The sequence below is a fragment of the Schistocerca serialis genome, chromosome 6 (genome assembly GCF_023864345.2).
Source record: "Schistocerca serialis cubense isolate TAMUIC-IGC-003099 chromosome 6, iqSchSeri2.2, whole genome shotgun sequence".
Taxonomy (NCBI): domain Eukaryota; kingdom Metazoa; phylum Arthropoda; class Insecta; order Orthoptera; family Acrididae; genus Schistocerca; species Schistocerca serialis.
Window position 1 is genome coordinate 215,653,349 of NC_064643.1, and position 25,081 is coordinate 215,678,429.

The 25,081-nt window shown below is 43.9% G+C and overlaps 1 protein-coding gene across 1 annotated transcript in view; it reads left to right on the forward strand.

Moving 5' to 3' along the window:
• LOC126484402 (probable cytochrome P450 6a13) overlaps positions 1-25,081 on the forward strand; it is an 88,686-nt gene that overhangs the window by 42,144 nt on the left and 21,461 nt on the right. Inside the window, exons 4-5 of the mRNA XM_050107902.1 lie at positions 8,821-9,083; positions 14,939-15,132. Of these exons, the coding sequence (XP_049963859.1) occupies positions 8,821-9,083; positions 14,939-15,132 (457 nt within the window). The remainder of the gene's footprint in view (positions 1-8,820; positions 9,084-14,938; positions 15,133-25,081) is intronic.

Below are 25,081 nucleotides of genomic sequence, written 5' to 3' on the forward strand. Positions count from 1 at the left end.
CTATGTAGGTCGGTGTCAACAAAATATTTTCGCATTCGGAGGAGAAAGTTGGTGATTGGAATTTCATGAGAAGATTCCGCCGCATCGAAAAACGCCTTTCTTTTAATGATGTCCAGCCCAAATCCTGTATCATTTCTGTGACACTCTCTCCCATATTTAGCGATAATACAAAACGTGCTGCCCTTCAGTCCTATCTGGTAAGGATCCCACACAGAACGCAGCATGTCATTCTCAATGGAGAGAAGTCTTCCGAAGTAAGAGTGATTTCAGGTGTGCCGCAGGTGAGTGTCGTAGGATCGTTGCTATTCACAATGTACATAAATGACCTTGTGGATGACGTCGGAAGTTCATTGAGGCTTTTTGCGGATGTTGCTGTGGTATATCGAGAGGTTGTAACAATGGAAAATTGTACTGAAATGCAGGAGGATCTGCAACGAATGGACGCATGGTGCAGGGAATGGCAATTGAATCTCAATGTAGACAAGTGTAATGTGCTGCAAATACATAGAAAGATAGATCCCTTATCATTTAGCTACAAAATAGCAGGTCAGCAACTGGAAGCAGTTAATTCCATAAATTATCTAGGAGTACGCATTAAGAGTGATTTAAAATGAAATGATCATATAAAGTTGATCGTTGGTAAAGCAGATGCCAGACTGAGATTCATTGGAAGAATCCTAAAGAAACGCAATTCGAAAACAAAGGAAGTAGGTCACAGTACGCTTGTTCGCCCACTGCTTGAATACTGATCAGTAGTGTGGGATCCGTACCAGATAGGCTTGATAGAAGAGAGAGAAGATCCAACGAAGAGCAGCGCGCTTCGTTACAGGATCATTTAGTAATCGCGAAAGAGTTACGGAGATGATAGATAAACTCCAGTGGAAGACTCTACAGGAGAGACGCTCAGTAGCTCTGTACGGGCTTTTGTTAAAGTTTCGAGAACATACCTTCACCGAAGAGTCAAGCAGTATATTGCTCCCTCCTACGTTTATCTCGCGAAGAGACCATGAGGATAAAATCAGAGAGATTAGAGTCCACACAGAAGCATACCGACAATACTTCTTTCCACGAACAATACGAGACTGGAAGAGAAGGGAGAACCGTTAGAGGTACTCAAGGTACCCTCCGCCACACACCGTCAGGTGGCTTGCGGAGTATGGATGTAAATGTAGATATAGATTCTAAAAGAGGACGGACAAGCGTAGTACAGGCAGTCTCCTTAGTAGATCTGTTACATTTTCTAAGTGTCCTGCCAATAAAACGCAGTATTTGGTTAGCCTTCCCCACAACACTTTCTGTGTGTTCCTTCCAACAAGTTAAGTTGTTCGTAATTGTAATACCTTGGTATTTAGATGAATTTATGGCTTTTAGTTTAGACTGATTTATCGTGTAACCGAAGTTTAACGAATTACTTTTAGCACTCATGTGGATGTCCTCACTCTTTTCGTTATTTAGGGTCAACTGACAATTTTCGCACCATTCAGAAATCTTTTCTACATCGTTTTGCAATTTGTTTTGATCTTCTGATGACTTTATCAGTCGATAAACGAAGCGTCATCTGCAAACAACCCCGCGCGACCGCTGCGGTCGCAGGTTCGAATCCTGCCTCGGGCATGGATGTGTGTGATGTCCTTAGGTTAGTTAGGTTTAAGTAGTTCTAAGTTCAAGGGGACTCATGACCACAGAAGTTAAGTCCCATAGTGCTCAGAGCCATTTGAACCATTTTTTTGCAAACAACCTAAGACGGCTGCTCTGATTGTCTCCTAAATCGTTGGTAGATAAGGAACAGCAAAAAGGCCTATAACACTACCTTGGGGAATGCCAGAAATCGCTTCTGTTTTACTCGATGACTTTCCGTCAATTACTACGAGCTGTGACCTCTCTGACAGGAAATCACAAATCCAGTCACGTAACTGAGACGATATCCCATAAGCACGCAATTTCACTACATGCCGCTTGTGTGGTACAGTGTCAAAAGCCTTCCGGAAGTCCAGAAATACGGAATCGATATGAAATCCCTTGTCAAAGCACTCGACACTTCATGTGATTAAAGAGCTAGTTGTGTTTCACAGGAACGATGTTTTCTAAACCCATGTTCACTGTGTGTCAATAGCCAGTTTCCTTCTAGGTAATGCATGTTTGAACACAATATATGCTCCAAAATCCTGCTACATATCGACATTAACGATAAAGGCCTGTAATTTAGTGGATTACTCCTACTACCTTTCTTAAATATTGGTGTGACCTGTGCTACTTTCCAGTCTTTGGGAACGGATCTTTCGTCGAGTGAACGGTTGTATATGATTGTTAAGTATGGAGCTAATGCATCAGCATACTCCGAAAGAAAGCTAATTGGTATACAGTCTGGACCAGAAGACTTGCTTTTATTAAGTGATTTAAGTTGCTTCACTACTCCGAGAATATTTACTTCTACGTTACTCGTGGTGGCAGCCGTTCTCGATTCGAATTCTGGAATATTTACTTCGTCTTCTGTTGTGACGGCATATCGGAAGGCTGTGTTTAGTAACTCTGCTTTGGCAGCACTGTCTCCGTACGACCAAAATCTCTTTGGATTTTCTACCAGGTTTCGAGACAAAGTTTCGTTGTGGATAATAATAATAATGGCGTGTGAGGAGGGCTCCCGTCGGGTAGACCGCTCGCCTGGTGCAAGTCTTTCGATTTGACGCCACTTCGGCGACTTGCGCGTCGATGGGGATGAAATGATGATGATTAGGACAACACAAGACCCAGTCCCTGAGCGGAAAAAAAACCTCCGACCCAGCCGGGAATCGAACCCGGGCCCTTAGGATTGACAGCCCGTCGCGCTGACCACTTTTTTTTTTTGTTAAATCTCATTTTGTTCGTTTTTGTTCGTTGAATCTGATCGGGGCGGACGTCGTAAGACACCCTTTTGAGTTCGATTAACTCAGTTTTTTTTTTTTTTTTTTATTACAGAGGGCAGCTAACCCTCTGACCGAACACGCTGAGCTACCGTGCCGGCGCCACTCAGCTACTGGGGGCGGACTTCGTTGTGGAAACTGTTATAAGCATCTCGCATTGAAGTTCGCACTAAATTTCGAGCTTCTGTAAAAGATCGCCAATCTTGGGGATTTTGCGTCTCTTTAATATGCTACGGCTAAAAAGAGCGTAGAAAGGTGTGTGAGGTCTACTGCGATTTGCATTAGTATCCGATGGAGGATTTCACACTTGATGTCACGACCTTACAGATGACGATTCATAAATTGGACAGGTGGATGTCTTCACCATTCTGCCTCATCTGACAACAGCATCACGCAACACAGAAGGAAAGGCCGATGATATAAGAGTGAATAATATATCCGACAGCATAAATGCCGCAGGCATGAATGGCTGTTCGTGTACAGCGGAATGTTGACTGATCTATACCGAAAAAGATGTTGCCAATCAGTAACTTTGTTGACCACGATTTGACACTGTGTAGGGTGGCACGGTTGCCAACTCACTTCTGTGAGAAGAAAAACAATTGAGAAATTTATTAAGATTCACAATGTTGAAATGTAATTTAATTTAGAAGTTTTGAAAGTTTACTTTTCAGTTCGTTAGGTGGTAATACTCATGGCAGTGCTGAGAGATTTTCGCTGCTGCTGCTGATAATGAAACTCAACATTAAGACGATCACTCTCGTGTTCACAGCCCAGGACAGAAGCAGAGTATCCCAAATGTCTGCGTCCAGAGCACATTCTATGTACACGTGTGAAAAAGTTTTCTAAATGGGTGTCAGCCCGCCATTCGCCTCATGGGACACGGAAACCGCCTAAAAACCACATTCAGGCTCGCCGGCACACTGGCCCTCGTAGTTAATCTTCTGGCCAGATAAAAAATGGGGTGGTGCGTCTGCCTTCCTGGAACCGTGCGCTTTACGAGGGGCGTTTCAAAAGTCCCTGCCAAGTCCGAGCGATAGCACCGCCTGCGCGTATCGAGGTCATGTTTAGTTAGTAGCATCTTTGGAAAGACACACAGCCATATTGGTCTGTTTCTTTGTGTTTGGCATCCGTGTGAATCAAGGAAGTCGGGTGATTGTCAAAAAATGGACGAAAAAGAATTTCGTGTGGTGATTAAACATTACTTTATGAAAAGCAAAAAACGTCAGCAGACTAAAGAGAAGCTTGATAAACATTACGGCGACTCTGCACCATCGATTGGAACAGTTTATAAGTGGTTTCAAAATTTTCGGAGTGGCCATATGGGCACAAGTGGTGCTGAACGTTCTGGACACCCTGTGGAGGTTGCGACTCCAGAAATCATTGATAAAATCCATGATATGGTGATGGCTGACAGGAGAGTTAAGGTGCGTGAGATTCGCTAGTGCTGTGGGCATCTCGAATGAGCGGGTACATAATATTTTGCGTAAACATTTGGACATGAGAAAGCTATCCGCAAGACGGGATCCGCGATTGCTCGCGCTTGACCAAAACGGAATCGTGTGAAGTGTTGCAAGGATGGTTTGCAGCTGTTCAGGAAGAATCCGCAGGACTTTAAGCGTCGTTTCGTTACTGTGGATGAAACATGGATACATTACTGTACTCCTGAGACCAAACAACAATCTAAACAATGTATTACCAAGGGAGAATCTGCACCTCCTTCGGCCGTAAAGGTTATGGCGACTTTCTTTTGGGATTCGCAAGGGATAAACCTCATCGACTATCTGGAAAAGGGTAAAACTATTACAGGTGCATATTATTCATCGTTGTTGGACCGTTTGAAAACCGAGCTGCAAGAAAAACGCCGGCGATTGGACAGCAAAAACGTCCTTTTCCATCACGACAATGCACCATCACACACCTCAGAAGTTGTGGTCGCGAAATTAGTGGAAATAGGATTCCAAGTAGTTTCACATCCCCCCTATTCTTCAGACTTGAGGCCCTCGGCCTACTATTTGTTCCCCAATTTGAAGAAATGGCTGGTGGGGCAATGATTTTATTCAAACGAGGAGGTGATTGCAGCAACTAATAGCTATTTTACAGACTTTGACAATTACTATTATTAGGAAGGCATCAACAAATTAGAACAGCGTTGGACGAAGTGTATGTGCGTCTATCACACTTCACAGGAGCTGTCCTGAATACCTTCCTGGATTAGTTAGTCTTGTTTCTTCGAAAGCAGTAAGAGATGGCGACTGTAGATGCTACAGTTTTCCGCGGCGGTAAATAAATACTGTTTATTTCTCTTTTATAATATTCCATGTCCAAATAACTACATTTGATTTTTGTCCTCCAATTTCGTAGCCACAGCGCTACATCTTCATGCACCAACTGCGGGACTCGATCTATTATAAGTCTGCAGGCATATGTGACCATGAGGCAGCATCTACATTACTAACCGAATAACACTGTTCACGGCTCATGGTTCACGGTTCACGTTCTCAGTTGCATGTTGCCTGTCTAACGGCTTTCAGTGGCAAAAAATAATATTTCGCATAATTATTAACAGAAGTAAAATTTTTAAAATGCTGTCGCAATCTAGTTGTTAAGAAGTATAGTTGTATGTCATAGATTTAACACAATAAGACAAGTATTACAAGTATTAATGTTAGAAACTGTCTGCTTGTCTTGAAGTAGCGTAGCTCACTGTGCGCAAATACCCAGATTAAATTCATCCAGTGCTAAGTGACTTGCAACAAACTTTACACATACCTTCAAACCTTCAAAAAATTTCTACTGCCTGCCCCCGCCCCCCCCCCGCCCCCCCCCCCCCGCGCCCCCCCCCCCCAAACACACACACTTGCGAAACAATAGAAGAGAAAAGTTTACCGCCTACTACCTATTCCTTGTTAGCGCAGTAACCTTCATCATGAGACATGAGGTCTCACCGGTGCTCATCGCTCGGGTTCTGCTGGCAATAAAAAAATATTAGAGTCAAGTGTTTTGGAATAGAGACCATATGTGTACCCACTATCCTACTGTACAGGGTAAAAGTGCCGATATTACACACTTCCTCGTGCTTAAGGAAATGGAGCAAATTGGTTAGTTCTTTTTGCATTTGATGTAAGGGCTTGATGAAGCTTATGGAGGCGCCATTAGTTCATGGGCGGTTCCTCGGAAAAAACCTTAAAAGGGTATTTACCATATTTTCGCTGCTACCAGGGCACCAAAAACGCAGCCGCGGATTCCAAGAAGGCTATGCACAGAAAATGGCTTTAATTTTTACAATATATTCGTAGGATCCCGATCTCGAACAAGCTTGAAAACTTTCTTGATTCTTCATCCTTTTTCGAGATACAGAGTTTCAAAATTACCCTAATTGTACCCTTAAATTATTCACGTAAAAATTAAATAAACAGATCCATGGCGGGTATAACCCTGATGAACTCACGATTTACCTAAACTAACGAAAAGAAGAAATGAATGAATGAATGAATGAATGATACATTTGCGTAAATTCATTGGCGATTCTTGAGGAAACCCTCCCAAAAAAGGCTTTTTTCGCCGTCCTTAGCGGGCCAAATCCCAGTCGCGATATCAAGACGGCTATGCACAATAGATGGCTGTAATTTCTACGATATATTCCAAAGATAGCTGTCTCGCACAACCTTGAAAATTTTCTAGACATCTTTATCCATTTCGGAGATACAGAAGTTCAAAGTTACCCTACATGTGCACCTAAAATGCGGTGTGAGGCGCGCACGTAGTTTATAAAGTGACGTAGCATGGAGAAATGTGGTGTAAAGTGTCTCCGTTACCATCGGAAGGGTTCTGCGGACTCCACGTTGTAATACTGAAGCACATGCAAAATTTTTGGCACTTACAATCCGGTCTGAGATGTGAAACTAGTTTTGCGTTATTTACATTTCACATAAATAAACTTTCAACATTTTACTGACCCATTAAGTTTTTTCATGAGTAATATACCCTGCTGTGGCAAGAACAAGAGGGGAACCCGCGGAAAAATGCTCCTATCGCAGCCCAGACAAGGTGAATGTGCTCCTCTTTACTAAAGCACTCTGACTGAAAGTGTAAGTCGCTGCGAGCCAGTGATAATGATAGGCAGAGTCTCTGACAGTGAAAACGAGGATCGGTTACACGATAAATCAGTCGAATCTAGAGGCCGTAAATTCAACTAAATACCTAGGAATTACAATTACGAACAACTTAAATGGGAAATAATACAAGTACATAGAAAATGTTATGGGGAAGGCAAACCAAAGACAGCGTTTTATTGGCAGTAGACATAGAAGATGCAACAGATCTGCTAAAGAGACTGCCTGCACTACGCTTGTCGGTTCAAATGTTCAAATGTGTGTGAAATCTTATGGGACTTAAATGCTAAGGTCATCAGTCCCTAAGCTTATACACTACTTAACCTAAATTATCCTAAGGACAAACACACACACACACACACACACACACACACACACACACACACACTCATGCCCGAGGGCGGACTCGAACCTCCGCCGGGAGCTTGTCGGTCCTCTTTTGGATTAATGCTGCGCGGTGTGGGCTCCTTATCAGACAGGGTTAACGGAGTGCATCGAGAAAGTCCAAAGAAGGTCAGCACGTTTTGTATAATCGATAAGTAGGGAAGAGAGTGTAACTGACATGATACAGTACAGGCGGTGGACATCATTAAAACAAAGGCGTTTTTCGTTGCGGCGAAATCTTCTCAAGAAATTTCAATCACTACCTTCCTCCTCCGCATGCGAAAACATTATGTTGGCGTCGACTTACATAGGAAGAAACGATCATCATAATGAAATAAGCGAAATTAGAGCGCGGCCGGAAGATATAGTTGTTCGTTTTTTCCGCGCGCTGTTCTGGTTTGGAATAGTAGAGAATTGTTGTGAAAGTGGTTCAGTGAAGCTTCTGCAAGGTACTTAAGTGTGATTCACAAAGTATCCATGTAGATGTAGATAAAAAGAAAAACTTTTATCACTTGCTACATTTTCGCTGTTCATGCAGTAAAACTTCAACATCAGACGTGATGTATTTTAATTTATTATTTCTTTGCTGCTCACGCTTACTCGCAACACGTTTTGCAAATTTATCCACTTACACAACTGAATGTACCTGCAAATTTATACAACTGTACTGCACACATTTCAGGATATATGACATCATAAACGTTGAGATGCGGGAAAAACTAGCTGTTGCCTACAACAGAGCGCAAATTACGCAGACTACACTAATTCAGTATTTGATGGTGATAGATAGCCTTCAGTGACATCCAACGAAATTTAAACATAGTTTCAAACCTTTACCAATTTTTTTCCTCGCTTACATGCTTAACGTCAGATATTTAACACTTTAATTCATTTGTAAAGTAATGAGAAGCGTGTAGCTGCTGTATACATGAGGGTTCGATGTTTTTAAGGAATCAGGAGTTTACTCGTCTATTTATAAACGGGTATAGTGTACCTCTATTCCTTGCTGGATTGGCGTTCCGAGGAGAAAACGTTGTGATCGTTTCAGGAACGAGTCTTTCGCTGTGCAAGGAATGTTTCGAAAAATTCCTGGCCGATTGAACTTGTGTACTGAACCAAGACTCGAACCTGGAACCGATCTGCGGATATCGATCGCGCCTGGATAGCTCAGTCATAAGAACATTTCCCGCGAAAGATAAGGTTCATAGTTGGTTTTCCGGTACAGCTCATTATTTCAGTCCGTCAGGAAGTTTTAGAAGAGGGCTTTGCACTACAGAGTGATAGATGCATTCTAACAAACTTACACATTTGGCAAAGTCTCTCTGTGCTTACAACAGATGTTTCCGTCGAATTTTTAGATTCAATTAATGGAGTAACTGTACAAACTGATACACTAACGGCAGGCGATTTCAATCTTGCAGACAATGCAGGACTGTGGCCGGGAGATGCTGGAGGTGCTGGAGGAGTCGGCATGCCGAGGCGAGGTGTTGGAAATGAGGGAGGTGTCCGCCAGGTACGCCACGGACGTCATCGCGTCCGTCGCTTTCGGCGTGGAGTGCAACTGCCAGAGGAACCCGGAGGCCGAGTTCCGACAGTGGGGGCGCAAGGTGTTCCAGCCCAGCCTCAAGAACAGATTTTCTATGTTCATGCACGATTTCCTTCCTACTCTGGCCAAGCTGTTTGGGTAAGACTCTCACGTGCGCCTTACTACTTCTATTAGTGCCCATTTACATGCTCGTTAAAGCACACAACAAAGTGCACGCTTAAGCGAAAGTGAAAAGTCGATTATGGCTAGACATTCAAAAATCGCGCAACAGTACTGCACACACACACACACACACACACAGATGCACAGAACTACCATGGGGTCGAATGCTAAAAAGAAACCAGCAATTCTTACTTTCTCTGCGGCACTGCATTATACACTGAAGAGCCAAAGAAACTGGTACACCTGCCTAATATCGTGTAGAGCCCTCGCGAGCACGCAGAAGTGCCGCAACAGCACGTGGCATGGACTCGACTCGTACGTGGCATGGACTCGACTCGCACGTGGCATGGACTCGACTAATGTCTGAAGTAGTGCTGGAGGGAACTGACACCATGAATCCCACAGGGCTGTCCATAAATCCGTAAGAATACGACGGGGTGGAGATCTTTTCTGAACAGCACGTTGCAAGGCATCCAAGATATGCTCAATGATGTTCATGTCTGGGGAGTTTGGTGGCCAGCAAAAGTGTTTAAACTCAGAAAAGTGTTCCTGGAGCCACTCTGTACCAATTCTGAACGTGTGGGGTGCCGCATTGTCTGCTGGAATTGCCCACATCCGTCGGAATGCAGAATGAACATGAATGGATGCAGGTTATCAGAAAGGGTGCTTATGTACATGTCATCCGTCAGTCGTTTCTAGACGTATCAGGGGTCCCATATCACTCGAACTGTACACGATCCACATCATTACACAGCCTCCACCAGCTTGAACAGTCCCCTGCTGACATGCAGGGTCCGTGGATTCATGAGGTTGTCTCCGTACCCGTACACATCCATCTGTTCGATACAATTTGAAATGAGACTCGTCCAACGAGGCAACATGTTTCCAGTCAACAGTCCAACGTCGGTGTTGACGGGCCCAGGAGAGGCGCAAAGCTTTGTGTCGTGCAGCCAAGGATACACGACTGAGCCTTCGGCTCCGAAAGCCCATATCAATGATGTTTCGTTGGATGGTTCGCACGCTGACTCTTGTTGACGGTCCAGTATTGAAATCTGCAGCAATTTGCGGAAGTGTTGCACTTCTGTCACGTTGAAAGATTCTCTTCAGTCGTCGTTGGTCCCGTTCTTGCAAGATCTTTCTCCGGCCGTAGCGATGTCAGAGATTTGATGTTATACCGGATTGTTGATATTCACGGTACACTCTTGAAATGGTCGTACGGGAAAGTGCCCACTTCATCACTACCTCGGAGATGCTGTGTCCAATCGTTCGTGCGCCGACTATAACACCACGTTCAAACTCACTTAATCTTGATAACCTGTCATTGTATCAGCAGTAACCGATCTAACAACTGCGCCAGACGCTTGTTGTCTTATATAGGCGCTTCCGAACCCAGCGCCGTATTCAGCCGGTTTTAAAGTCTCTGTATTTGAATACGCATGCCTGTACCACCTTCTCTTGCGCCTCAGTGTATATCGTGGCAGGGAGCAACGCGAAAGAAACAAAACGGACTTTGTGGGCGAAAAAATGGATGATCAGACGGAAAGGGAGAAGCAGCACATATTTCTTCGAAAATAACTTCTTTGTCAGGACAAATACTCGTTTCGAAATTAGCTGAGAATGAACAAGGCTGATTATCGATTCCTACTGGACCCTGTGGAACGGAAATTAACGTAGCAGGATATTGCGATAAGGAGAGCAATTACTTCATCTGAGAAGTTATCGGTTGCTCAAATATGCCATCCCACTGGTGAAATGAAGTCGGTCAAGAACTATACTTTTGATGCACTAACATCCTCACTGCCGCGGTCTCGATGACGTCAGTTTAGTAATGCTGCGAACGCAGAATTTTTACTTTCTTTTTAATTTCCTCCACTGTTGTCTGCGGCCTTAGCTATTATCATAAAAGCATATTTTGTTTAATGATCTATCACCTTTGCCCCTGTTGTGATAATGTTAACTCCTGATGACAAAAAGACACGGCTTCAGTTCGTATTGTTCAAGTAAAACACAGGGCCATTGATTCTTTTCAAAACCATGTTGTGAACGCGCTACAGTAGCTGTAAGAGCACAGCTGCAGACGTATTCGTCGCTTTAAAGCACATCTGTGAGTGACGCTTCAGTTTATCAGCGACATTCATGTATCATCATAGGCGCTTTCACGCACAGATATAAACTTCTTTATGCTGCAACGTGCAGCAGTAGTGTGTGGGTAGCGATTTAAGAAAGTCCGCACAACTCCGATAGGGAAGTTACATAGGGTGCGAGGTTTACTTACACGTTGTGGCAGAGAGGGGGAAGACGCTGTCCACGTTGTCAAGCCTTACGAAGTATTACTGCAAATAACAACGATTAAAAATTGCATGCCACTGAAGTGCGGCCACGTTGCAATTTGGAGGACACCGTTTATGGGAGAAACAAGTGTCACTCGAAGCTTACCGGCAACGGATGCCGAAACAACGTGTCTTCCGTAAAACTCTATTCGACCACGAAACTCGATTGGAGTCGACAAATGGAGAACATTGGAAATACCATATCGGATTTGGCCGTTTTTGCTTATGCATTTGGTTGTTTTGGTATTATAACTCGTATCTTCTGACAGGATGCGATTTCAAGCCAGAGTATTGAAAATTTGTCACTAACATTTGCTCGTGATGCTCTGTTTATTCTCTCGGGAAAAAATTATTCATTTTATCACAAATTCCCTCTCTGGACGAAAACTGAAAGTCTTACACGGCATGCAGGCAAAGGAAAATAACGCAGTGCACATTGTTACATTAATTCTAGAAAACTGGTAACGCAATACGATCCTTTATTGGACAAAATTCACATAAGTTGAAGGACTAACAATGATCATTTATGGATACTTTCAACACTTAACGACAATGCGATTTGCTATGTAGTAAGACTTGGTGTGCTACAACTGCACAATGTACAGTGAAGAGGCGACACGTTATGACCACTACCCCTCGCAACGTCGGTTGCCGCCTGGTGGCTTTGAGGGCACGTGACGCGGTAACAGAAGTATGTAAGCAGAACAGACATGGATGGGGATCACCCTGGAAAATATAAGGGCTTTGTGTTGTCGTGTGACTAGGGCCTCCCGTTGGGTAGACCGTTCGCCGGGTGCAAGTCTTTCGATTTGACGCCATTTCGGCGGCTTGCGCGTCGAGGGGGATGAAATGATAATGATGATGATGATGATGACAACACAACACCCAGTCCCTGAACAGAGAAAATCTCCAACCCAGCCGGGAATCCAACCCGGGCCCTTAGGACTGACACTCTGTCGCGCTGACCACTCAGCTACCGGGGGCGGGCAAGGTACGGGCTGCAAATTGGGAAATCCATTGAGACAAACGGCTTTGACAAAGGGCGGATTATTCTTACGCGGAGCCTGTGAACGACTATCTCGAAAACGGCGCAGCTGGACGAATGTTCACGAGCTACTGTCGTGAGCACCTACGGAAAGAGGTAGGACAGTGAAACTCCACTAGGCGCCAAATGGTTGGACGTCCACGACTCTTCCCAGAACGTGGGATTTGGAGGCTTGTTTGGTCTGTAAAGTAGGGTAGATGGTGATCTGTGGCATCTCTGCCAAAATAGAGCAATGCGGTGTTTCGGAGGACATAGTTCACCGTACATTGTTGAACATGAAGCTTTGCAGCACACCACCCCTACGTGTTCACATGTTGACATAGCGGCATCGTCAATTACGATTTCAGGGGGCACTGAACTACCGGGATTCGACTATCGATCAATGGAAACGTGTCGGCTCTTAGAGTAAATCACAGTTTTGCTACTCTAGGCCGACGGTCGTCTTCACAAACGCCGTCACCGAAGTGAATGGAGGTTCGAGACGTGCAGCGCGCCACGGATACAGGCTTGTGGGAGCAGTTTTATGTTGTGCGAGACATTCTCCAGCCCTTACATCGGACCTGTGGTAGTAATCGAAGACACACTGACAGATGCGAACCACGTGCATCCCTTCATGTTTGATGTCTTCCCCGTCGACGATGTCATCTCTCAGCAGTGTAATTGTCCGTATCTCGGAACCAGAACGGTGCTACAGTGGTTTGAAAAGCATTATAGCGAACTCACGTTGATGTCTCGGCGACCAAATTCGCCAGATGTAAGTCCTACGGAATCCATCTGATTCGCTATCGGGTGCCATCACAGCTTACGCAAATCAGCGGCCCTATATTTACAGGAATTACATACATGTACGGAGACATCTAATGCCATATATCTCCAAACACCTACCAACATACTATCGGATCCCTGACACCCAGACTCAGCGATGTATTTCTTTCCAAAGACGGACAAACAAGCTTGTAAGCAGGCGGCAATAGTATTTGGCTCATTGGTATATATCGTGAGACTAGCACACTTACACCATACTTTCCACACCACTCGTCGCCGTAGTCTTCAGTATCGCAATGATTTCAGGAGAGCATACATGTTTATTATTAACAACTTGGCAAAAATGCCATGCAGACTGTAATATCCTGCCCACTCGTCTAATATAGGGTGCCTAGGAGGCTGATTTCTCGGATCACTAGGCAACAACTCAAGCAAATCGTATTAATGGAGTTTATAGCAATAAGTTAAACTGACAATACTTAATACTCTAATTTCCGTTATCTTTGAATGGTGATCATTGCACGAGTTGAAAATTGGTGGTAATAATATACGCTCTACATCCTCGGCGAATTTTGGAATTTAGTAAGCATCCCCTTCCGTCAAGGGCGTCGTATATCTGCAAGTGTATCCCACTTGAAACTTTCTGTGAGATCTGTAACGCTCTTGCGATGGCTGAATGTACCAGCTCTTCTTTTGAACTTTTCAATCTCTTGAATGAGGCCCAACTGGTAAGGGTCCCACACAGACGAACAATAAGCCTGGACGAACTAACGTATTGTAAACAATTTCCTTTGTTGAAGGACTGCATCGCTTCAGGATTCTACCAATAAACCGCAATCTAGAGTTTGCCTTGCCCGTTACTTACGTAATATGATCATTCCATTTGAGATCATTTCGAATAGTCACACCCAGCTACTTGACGGATGTTACCGCTTCCAAAGACTGGGCATTTATTTTGTACTCGTACGTTAATGGGGATTTTCGCCTTGTTATACGCAAAAAGTTACACTTACTAATATTGAGAGATAACAGCCAGTCATTACACTACCTTCCTGTAGACTACAGCATCATCGCCAAACAGTCTAATGCCGCTGTCAATACCATCAATCAGATCGTTTATGTAAATCGTAAAAAGCAGCGGACCTATTACGCTGCCCTGGAGCACACCTGAAGTTACGTTTGTTTCTGTTGAAGTCACCCCATTCGGACGACATACTGCTCTCTTTCTGTTAGAAAACTTTCTATCCAACTTTTCTTTCTACTGGCAAATCCGGGGCAGCAGTCTCATTTTAGAGCAATTTGTAGGTATCTTTCGTTTCAAATGTTAAAATAAACAGAAAGTAACTAAGTAGGTAAACAGTCAACTTTCTTTTAATTTGAGTTCAGTTGTTACTTTATGTCCTTTTGTAAATAAGAAAGAATGCTACGGAAACTACACTCTCGTTTAGCTATATGAACTGTCCCCGTTGATGTACACCAACGCCTGTAAACAGCTTAAGGTCTTGATTTAGTTATCATTTCACTCTTGTTACGGGTGTTTCCTGATTCCACATTGATTAGTCAATCTTTAGTTAAATCGAAAACTCAATTATTAGAAGTTTCCGTTAGGCATTTGGAACTTCGATTTCTCGAGAGTCGACTTTATTGTACTACATCACCTGCAGATGTGGTGATTTCGCTCTTACTTTCAGGATTGGTGGCGGAACGGAGGAAGTGTCGCAGTACTTCCGAAGCATGGTGAGAGAGACGGTGGAGCACCGTGAGAAGAACAGCGTGACACGCAACGACTTCATGCACCTGCTGATACAGCTCAAGAACAGGGGCTTCGTTGACGAGGAGAAGACGCATGCTGCCACGGATCAAAACAAGGAGGTCGACAACTGGAGTGAGTTTAGGTTCACTAGAAAGCCACATGGATACTCACAATTTGATCTTTGAGACAGTATTACATAACAAGCAAAGATTTTTATATAAATCAAATTTGAAGTAGCTCACATAAAAGAATTGTACTTTAATGAAGCTAAAATACATAAAAGTTTCCTGGTCATATAAATGTATCCTGGCATGTTAAGTACAGAACGTTACCACGGCTTCGTTGAATCAAATTTCGTCCTTCGTCACGAATATAGTCACAGATCTGATCTATTAATATCACTGAAACGCACAATATCCATATTTCTGTATCGTAATTACTGCAAGTGTAAATTGTGAGGATAACATGCCACTCTTCTTATCTACAGGTCAGAAACGTTCAGCAGAGATGTCCTACCACTACATTTTGTAATCCTATGGTTAATTCCGTACTGCCATCAACAATATCTAATTCTGAAGCCTCTCGACCCCCACTGATCCAGCCGTGTTTCAGTATATTTCGCCGCGAGGGATTAGCCGAGCGGTCTTGGGCGCTGCAGTTATGGACTGTGCGGCTGGTCCCGGCGGAGGTTAGAGTCCTCCCTCGGGCATGGGTGTGTGTGTTTGTCCTTAGGATAATTTAGGTTAAGTAGTGTGTAAGCTTAGGGACTGATGAGCTTAGCAGTTAAGTCTCATAAGATTTAACACATTTGAACATTTTCAGTATATTTCGGTTCGATTCCTTTAATACAAGGATCGAACGCAGGCTACTTGGCGTCATCCGTGTGTTTAAGAGTCCTCATATTTACCACTTTCCAGCTTATTTAGAACCCATTTATGATCTCATCATCGTCTCATATCAAAACATCTTACTCTGCTTTCATTACTTCACCTGGGATGGATGCCATTCTGACTTTGCTACGATTTTGTACGCATGGGACACTGATGTTATGTTACTAGCGCTCTTCTTCCTCTTAGTCTGTTTTTTACGTAGACTACTTACATATTTTAACATGATGTTTGTCAAGTGGCCAATATTCATTTACACACACGCCACTAATAAAGAGCTAAACGAAATCAATATGGTTCAAATGGCTCTGAGCACTATGGGACTTAACATCTGAGGTCATCAGTCCCCTAGAACTTAGAACTACTTAAACCTAACTAACCTAAGGACATCACACACATCCATGCCCGAGGCAGGATTCGAACCTGCGACCGTAGCAGTCGCGCGGTTCCGGACTGCAGCGCCTAGAACCGCGCGGCCACCGCGGTCGGCAAACGAAATCAACAGCTGGGACGAAATGGTACACTTAGAAATTAATTTGAGTTTAGTTAGTCTAAATTAGTTTACATACTTGAATGTTCCGTAGACGATATTTACAACTTCTCACAATGGTGTTGAACGAGTCAGTAGGTTTACAAGTGTTATACATTTTCTCACTGAAAACATGGGTATGTGCAGAACATTTACGTAACTAGATTTTTAATTTAATCTTAACCTACAAAAATTAAAATCTAATAAAATTTTATAGGTATGTAGATGTATTACCTTACTAGATAACAGGGAATGTCCCAAAACTGGAGTCGAGGTGGGTAATGACGAATATACTTTATTCAGAAAGCGCGATACCTCAACAAGTCTACATCGTATCATAGCTCAGAATGTAATGCTTTCTTTCACTCGCCAACATTTAGTGTGCTCTTTGGCCAGCGATGCGTGGCGCTATCGATATCCCCATAAAGTCCCCCACACCCCACACCCCGCAGTGAGAAGCGGTGAAGGAGAAATGTGAACGGCGGCGTCGGCGTTTGGCAGTATTGGAGTGCGCAAGTGTGCGTGAGAAGACATGTCATGGCTGGCTGCAATGCAGGACACAGCTAGGCCGTTTCTCATAGTCGTGTTGTGTGTGGCGCTGGTGGTGCTGCCAGCTGATGGCTAGCAGGTGGCGTACTGGCACTCTGGTGGTGTGGCTGAGGATCAAGGGAGTGGCGGCAGTTAGGTAGTCTCTGCAGCAGAATCTGCCCCAGCCTGTCGTGGAGGTGTAGATGGCGATCGTGGTAGAACGCTCGGGCAGGTGAAAGGCGGGATGATATGGAGGCTCAGTCGATCTCATTGGGTAGTATGTATGACGGACATATGCAACATTCCGTGTTACAGTGTCATCTTTGCAGACAGAGATGCATAGGTCGTTAACGACGAGTTTGACGGTAATGTCGTTCGATTTGAAGTCTCTGAGGGCGAACCTAATGGTAACAGGGTGTACCGCATTGGGGTTGGCCGCCTACGCAATGCGTAGTGGCTGGTCATAGCCGTTGTTTTTGTGGCATTCAGGACGATATTCTCCCGGAGAACCCATGCTGATTTCAAGCGGTTAACTGAGACAGTCGTTGGTATGTCATTCAGGGGTGACGTTTGAGAAAATACATGGACATCTGTAAGCTAATGTAACTTTTACTGTTTGAGAGGTAATTGAAGCAAATTTTGCACAGGTTGTCATTATGTTATTTACTATAATCTGTAGTTTCAACTTTTTGTCGAATAATTAGATCAGGATGCTGCTGTATACTTTTAGAAAACATTGAATCACATGAGGAACATTTTCTCAATAGTTACTTTACTTTTTACTTTCAAAATTTAATGAGCTGTTCTTGTTAAATGGCTCTGAGCACTATGGGACTTAACTTCTGAGGTCATCAGTCGCCTAGAACGTAGAACTAATTAAACGTAACTAACCTAAGGACATCACACACATCCATGCCCGAGGCAGGATTCGAACCTGCGACCGTAGCAGCAGCGCGGTTCCGGACTGAAGCGCCTAGACCCGCACGGCCACTCCGGCCGGCTGTTCTTGTTAGCTAGATAAACAAATCTGTGTAACAGTTTCTTGATATCAGTCTAGGAACTCTCACAAGAATTTTTTTTAATTATGTGCGTAACATGTAGCAATTTATACTTCACAAAAATTTAAATAAATTTGACAGTGATGCACGTTGACACTTTTTTAGCAAAAGAAGTTGTGGTGTAGTATGTATAAGGTATGCAGCAAATTTCACTTTTTTCGGTAGAAAATGTTCCTTATACACTGGAAAATGAATGTTGCATTTATGCCAGAGACAAGTACCTTAATGTTGGTTATGATCATACACATGGTCTTTTTGGTCTTGATGCACCTCTTTTCTTCTATTCTGATCCTTCTGGCATGCTCTTTCTGGTAATATCCTTCGCTGACATTTCAGGACTAACATTACGTACATCAGTCTTCTTCAACAGAGTTCTGTGAAGCAAACTGACTCAAATCCTAGTCTCAAAAGGGTCCTGGCTCTTGGATTGTTACCATCGCTGAACATCAGACAAGCATCATATGAGTAAATTTTAGCAATAGTAGATGCATAAAATGTTATCTTCAGGCGTTTCTTCAAAATGTGGTTATTACAGCGTGCACTCAGGTAGTGTGTCCCAACACGTGTAGATTTCTTTAATACATCGTAATTAATCGCATCTTAAATGAGCTCACAGATGTCTTTTGTGATGGCAGGAAATAATAAAATAGAGCAAACAATAACAGAATCGTGGAGCAAAGGAGACATGTCACTGCACCTGGGTTGAAACAAGATACCTTTTACATCATTTGTAGCACGAATTAAACTCTGAAAGCTGCAGGCAATATTTCTAACGTACTACAGAACTATCTGGTGGCAAAAAAATTTCAAAATTTTTGACCAGTTTTACGTACATCCCCTTTTATCAGAATGTCAGATGCATGTGTGCCTCTCTTGAGAAATTTGAAAAGTCCTGCAGCATCAGCTGGACCATGTCATCCTACAGCATGATTTGTTCATAGTGTCGAACCACTTTTTGTCTACAAAGACCTTGGACTCCCAAGTGTGGACGGGAGGTGGCACTTGGATATGTGTAATGTGGTCCTTTACCTGCTGAACCAGTGCAGGTAGGTCCATTTGCTCCGGGTCTTCAATGGGTAGAACAAAATCTGTAGAAAGTAACAGAGATTCTACGTATAGTATCTCGGTGACGGACATTTGAAAATCCTCCTTGAAGGTGGTTCAGACGCCGGCCGAATAGTACCGATGTTAATGCTTCAGTTCACAACCTGCCATGGCACATAACGGTGACATTGAGAATCCTATCCACCTCTCGACTAGCCCATTACTCGGGGGTGACAGACTGTAGAGCTATTGCATTGATTCCAGAGAGGTTACACAGTGTGACAAACCGTTCCAACTCAGACTGCTGACGGTTATCTGTAGTTATGACGCCTGTTGCGCCGAAAAGCACTATCCACATTTCTACAACGGCACAGGCATTAGACTTTGCTGTGATGCCCCTGAGGGGGACCACTTCCTTCCACTGGGGCACTCTATCGTTAAGAATTTATACTTGAAGCCCTCTGGCTCTGGGAGAAAGGTAACGAGATCAATATGTACATGGCAGAAGCGAGATTTTGGAATTTAAAAACGATGTAATCATGGTTATGCATGTCTTCCGACTTTATCACATTGGCATGGTGCACATGCCTGTGTCCAGGTGTGGCAGTCTCTTGATGCTGGCTCACACAAAGCATTCTATAATGATCCAGACTGGTGGTCTGACGCCCTGGAGGGACTGGCTGTGGAGTTGGTCAAAAACTGCATCATACATTGTTTGTGGCACGAAGGGCCATATCCTGTTGAGAGAGATGCCACAAAGGATCGTCGTTTCAGTCACCGGACTGGGGCATTCGATCTGTATGCCGGTAGCGTCTTTTCATATCAGTTCTGCGATGCTTGCATCGTTGCACTGGTCGATGGCTACCTTCTCATAATCGAATTGGAAGGAGATGACGTTCACTCACGATAAATACTCAGCGATGAAATAGTCAGCCCCGTGTAGGTGGCGGAAATCCATAGTGTACTGCGCAACAAGATCCATATGTCGGTAGCTCTAGGGGCTGATGTCCTTTGACGGATGCTGTATGGCATCGACAAGTGGTTTATGGTCTGTCATCCTTCAGTATCTTCACAGAAGTATCTCACTCTGCCTCGTAAATGACAAGAAGTTCTCGGTCAAAGGGCGGCTATTTGGACTGAGAGGATGTAAGTTTCCATGAGAAGAATTAGAATGGGCCGTGCCTCCCCAGCCATTAGCTGTTGCAGTACGGCGCCAATAGCAGTGTTGCTTGTGTCAGTGATGTCTGTGAGTTGCGCGTCTGGATTGGGATGGGACAACGCGACTGCACGTGCAAGGCAATCCTTCGTTATTATGAATTCATCCTTCATCTTTGCAGTCCACTCAGTCCTCCTTCTACCTTGCTTGGTAGATCCTGCAAATACGCTTGTGAGGGTTGCTTCTAAGGCCTCTGTTTGTGGCAGATGATACCGGTAAAAGTTCAAAATTCCTAAGAAACGATGGAGCTCATCATAATTGTAGGGAAGGGGAAGCTGTCTTACGTTGTTGATTAGGTCTGGGATCAGTCTGATCCTTGCAGAGGCACCTATGTGCCAGATGAAGATAACGTATGTCTTCTGTAACTGATCAGTGTCCTTATTGATCAACGCACCTCCATCTTTTAAGGCAGTGAGAACTTGTTCCAGGTGTCAGTTCTGGCTTTTGGGGAATAGCTGAAAAATGGAAAACGTTATCCAAATAGGCGTAGCAGAAATCATACCGAAGAAGTATCCCATAAATGAAGACCTGCCGCATCTGAGCTGCATTCTTCTACCCATATGGCATGAAAAGATACTCAAAGAGACATAACAGTGTGATAATCCCAATTTTAATGATATTGTCTTGGTGTGTGGGGATTTGTAGGTAATCTTCTTTACAGTCAGTCGCACTGAATGAAGTGTCACCCACTAGTGAGTGCATGAACTCGTGTGTGTTGGATACCAGGCAGCCGTCTTAGACTATAGTCACCATACAGTCTGGAGGTTCCATTTTTCTTCGTTGCTAATTTGATCAGCGACACCCATGGGTGTTGGACGGTGAACTATGCCTGCCTGTAACAGTTCATCAATGATCACGTTAATGGCACGGAAGTTAGCGGAGGCCAGTTGGTACACCTTGTGATGTGCTGGCGATCCGGCGGTTGATAGTATACGATGCACCATGCCGTTAATTACGTATCGCACAAGGTTACACCTTTGTGTGAGGTTGAGTAATGAGGGTTGTGAAATCTATGTCCAAAGCGCTGCACGTCGAGGCATAGTTTGTTGCACTAACCTTTGGTTGTGCTCCACACTGATTCGTTGGCCGTGTAATTGCTGGATGTGTGGGTACAGGTGCATGGTTGGTCGGTGAGAGCAAGGCCAAGTGCTCTCTCTCACATTCGTCAGAGTAGCAGGTGCTTGAGATGACATTGAGGTGCTTGTGTGTTAATGCAAGTACAACAGATGAGTCCTCAGAGAACTGTGTTCTTGCGGAGTGCTTCAGAAACTGCACAGCAGCCATTGTAGAGCTGATGTGCCGGCAGTAGTTTTCTTCCGTTGTTAGACACTGCCTCAGAGTGTTAATGTACTCAAAATAGGCGTCCTTCTGCATGGATGGTCAGCGTGTTGTGTTGTGTAGGAATTGGGTTGTCAGAGCGAAGAGTCCTGGGATGCGGTGCAGAAGTGAAGCACATTGTACGTCCAGAGAGATGTAGGTGATTCAGGAAGTCAGTTCCCACTATCTATTCTGTCACGTCTGTGGCATAAAGGGTCCATGTGAGTCGGTAATGAGTCACAGTTGTAAGTTGTGTGTGGTAGATCCATAAATTATTAACCATTTGAAGTTGTAGTGCTGACATTATTTGTCGAATGTTGATGTGCTCTCCTTTGGTACTGTGCTAATGTCACATCTGGTGTGCACACAAAAAAGTTCTTTCCTTCATTGAGGCAAAAGATGTACTGTTGGCCTCCCAGATGTGTGGTTGAAGGGTGTCAGCTTGAGTCACCTGTAGTCACTGTGGGGCCCTTGACAGTACAATGCGAGCCGGCCCACCTATTGCAGCCTGCATCTGGAGTTCAGGAACGCATATGAGACGTGACATTTACGAGTGATAGCGCCAAACTGAAAATGGTACAAGCATAGCTACGACCTTGAGGTGTCTGAGGTGCTGTGGCCTTGTTGCAAGGTTGCTGTGGTCTGTGGGCTGCCAGTTGCTCTTTTGACATGTTGGGTGGTGACGTCCTCATCGTGCGTAGTCCTGGAGAATCGAGTGGGGGCGCTTGGCAGGGATCCCAGTTGTGGTCGCATATTGCGTGGTATCGAATTATTCGTGGTGTCAATTTTCTAGCAGTGCAGTAGCACTGTAAACATTCTGTCCAACAGAGCAAACCGCTTTTTCCAGGGATTCAGTTTTGTGTGATATTATTGCCAGATGTAGTTATGGCGGAATTTTAACAGCCAAGAGTGTCTGAAGGGCAGCATCCTGCAAGAGGTTATGGTTAGGCGTAGCTCGAAGTCACCGCCAAAACTGATATGGCATTCTATTAGCCAACTGTCCGTCATGGGTAGCTTGTTTCAACTGTCGCTAACCATTGTCCATGAGAACCGTCGTAAAAGTGTGAATTTGGCTGCGTCGTACTAGTTTCGGGTAGGCAGTGCTAATATAACGTCACTGATTAGGCCAACGTGTTTTACCAAATGACAAATGAGGGTGTCAAAATGAGTATCTTCATATGAAATGCGTAAAGAAATGAATACATACTCAACAGTGGCGAACCATAAAGTGGGCCGTTTTACTCGAAACGGTTGCAGTTTAAGCTGGGAGCTGAGTCTGTGAGGTAGGTATTGTGGCCCAGTTACGGTAGGCCAAGCAAGTATCACTAACGAGAGACCTTTCCGAGATCGTGGGTTGGTAGGAAACACAGCTCCCGAATTGTCGTAGTACCCATCCAATTGTGTAGGTGCGTAGGAAGTGGTGAATGTCCAGTCACATTACATGGTGAGGTTATCGAGATGGCTTGAGAAGCTCATCACTGTTTGAAATAAATTCTGCTTGCTACTTTTGTGCACGTCATTGTAAATTTGCGGTAGGTTCCTGTTTGAAGTACAGCAACAAGTTGTCTGTTTGCCGCCATTGTCATAGCATAGTAGGAATTGTGTTGGTTGCTAACATTACACTCTTAGCCATGGTAAACTCATGTTTTATTACAGGTCGATGGTACACCCAGTAATTGCACTGTCAGTACACTTTACTCGCGTTAATCCCAGATGCGATGTTCCGTGGAGCTGGCAGAGCTATATTGACAACAAAAGATGGCCGAATTGATAATGTGCAGTAAAACGATTCGAACGAAAACTTGTTCAACCCACTTCAAGGTTTATGTGGGGTCAAAACTATGGATGTATTTCACTACCGGGTGACGGAGAACGTCCTAATAACGGAGCCAACACTGTTTATAGCGAATATGCTTTATTCACAAAGCACGATACTTCAATATGTCTACATCATATAATGACTAACAGTGCACTGCTCTCTTTGACTCGCTAGCAAGTGTTCCTCTGTTGTCTGGCCAGCGATACGTGTCGCTAGCGATGTCCTCAACGGTAATAACCATTCAGTAATTCGTCTGTGAACCATAAACAGTTCTCATACAGAAATTCTTTCAATTTGTTTCTAAAGCTTTGTCCACCATTACTTTTACTTCGCAAGAGAGATATCCAGATATGTTTTTATAGTTGCAAACATTGCTTCTTTCTGTTGAACGCTACAGTTAACCTACGGAAAGTCTAGGCTATTTTTAGTCCTAGCGTTATTTTATGAATACTACTATTATTTTCCGATTGTCTGGTTCTTCACTTAAATTTATCAAGAGACTAAATGTATTGTGAGGTTGTTAATAAGTCAAGTTTTTTAAAATAATTGCCTGCATATGACACAAGGACGGTATCCATATAGCATGTTTCGGTATAAGTGTGGAATTGCCTCAAAAATTATTCCTTATGACATTAATGATTGGAAGAGTGTAATGCAGTGCAATTTGCTGATTTTTTCATTAGTTATCGTATGCAGAGCAAATGTTGCTTAACACAGTCATTTGAGAAAATCTCCAGCATTCGCTTTCGAATTTAAGTTCTGGTCTATGTGCAGATACGCAATATGCCCGATCGTCATTGTTTCTTCTACGTTTGTGTTTCTCCTCCAGACAGGGCGGTTAATACAGATAGAAATGTTGTACTTAATCATAGCCAGGCATTTGGTTTGCATTTCTGGATGTTTGATCCAAATTTTGCTTATCATTGAAAACCTACGTCGCACTTGCGCATAAAAAATGTTCAGATGTGTATGAAATCTTATGGGACTTAACTGCTAAGGTCATCAGTCCCTAAGCTTACACACTACTTAACCTAAATTATCCTAAGGACAAACACACACACCCATGCCCGAGGGGGGACTCGAACCTGCGCCAGGATCAGCCGCACAGTCCATGACGGCAGCGCCGTAGACCACTCGGCTAATCCCGCGCGGCACTTAAGCATAGGAGTTCCATTTTTCCAGGTGTCTGAAAACGAATCCACAGCTCTTCTTGTAAGTCGTTACTTTGATTCATGCGAGCGCTATCGTGTATTAACATACTTAACAGAAATTGGGCGACCAATGAGGGAAAGTGCCAGTGGCAACATTTGGTTTCAAGCTATTGTTGTCGGCCTGCACATCAACCGCTTGCAAGATGCTATGAGAATGTATTAGTTGCCAGTACTCACTTTAGTTGAGCACTAAGCGTAATTTTAAATGCTGCGGTAAACAGTAACTCTGTAGAAAGTAGTAATTCTGGTGAGCCATATCGAGCAGTGCAGCCTGTTTACTCCTGGCAGGTGACTCATCAAACCCTCTTCCATTCACAGACTGAGTAGTTGATTCTTCAGATGCGATTAGTAATGATTCGTCGGAGGGGTGAAGTGGAGAGGCGTGCGGTAAGATGTCAGTGATGTTTCCGTTCAAGTTTCATTCGGTATGCTCTCTTTTCTCAAATGACCAGAGAGCAGACAGTCTTCAGAG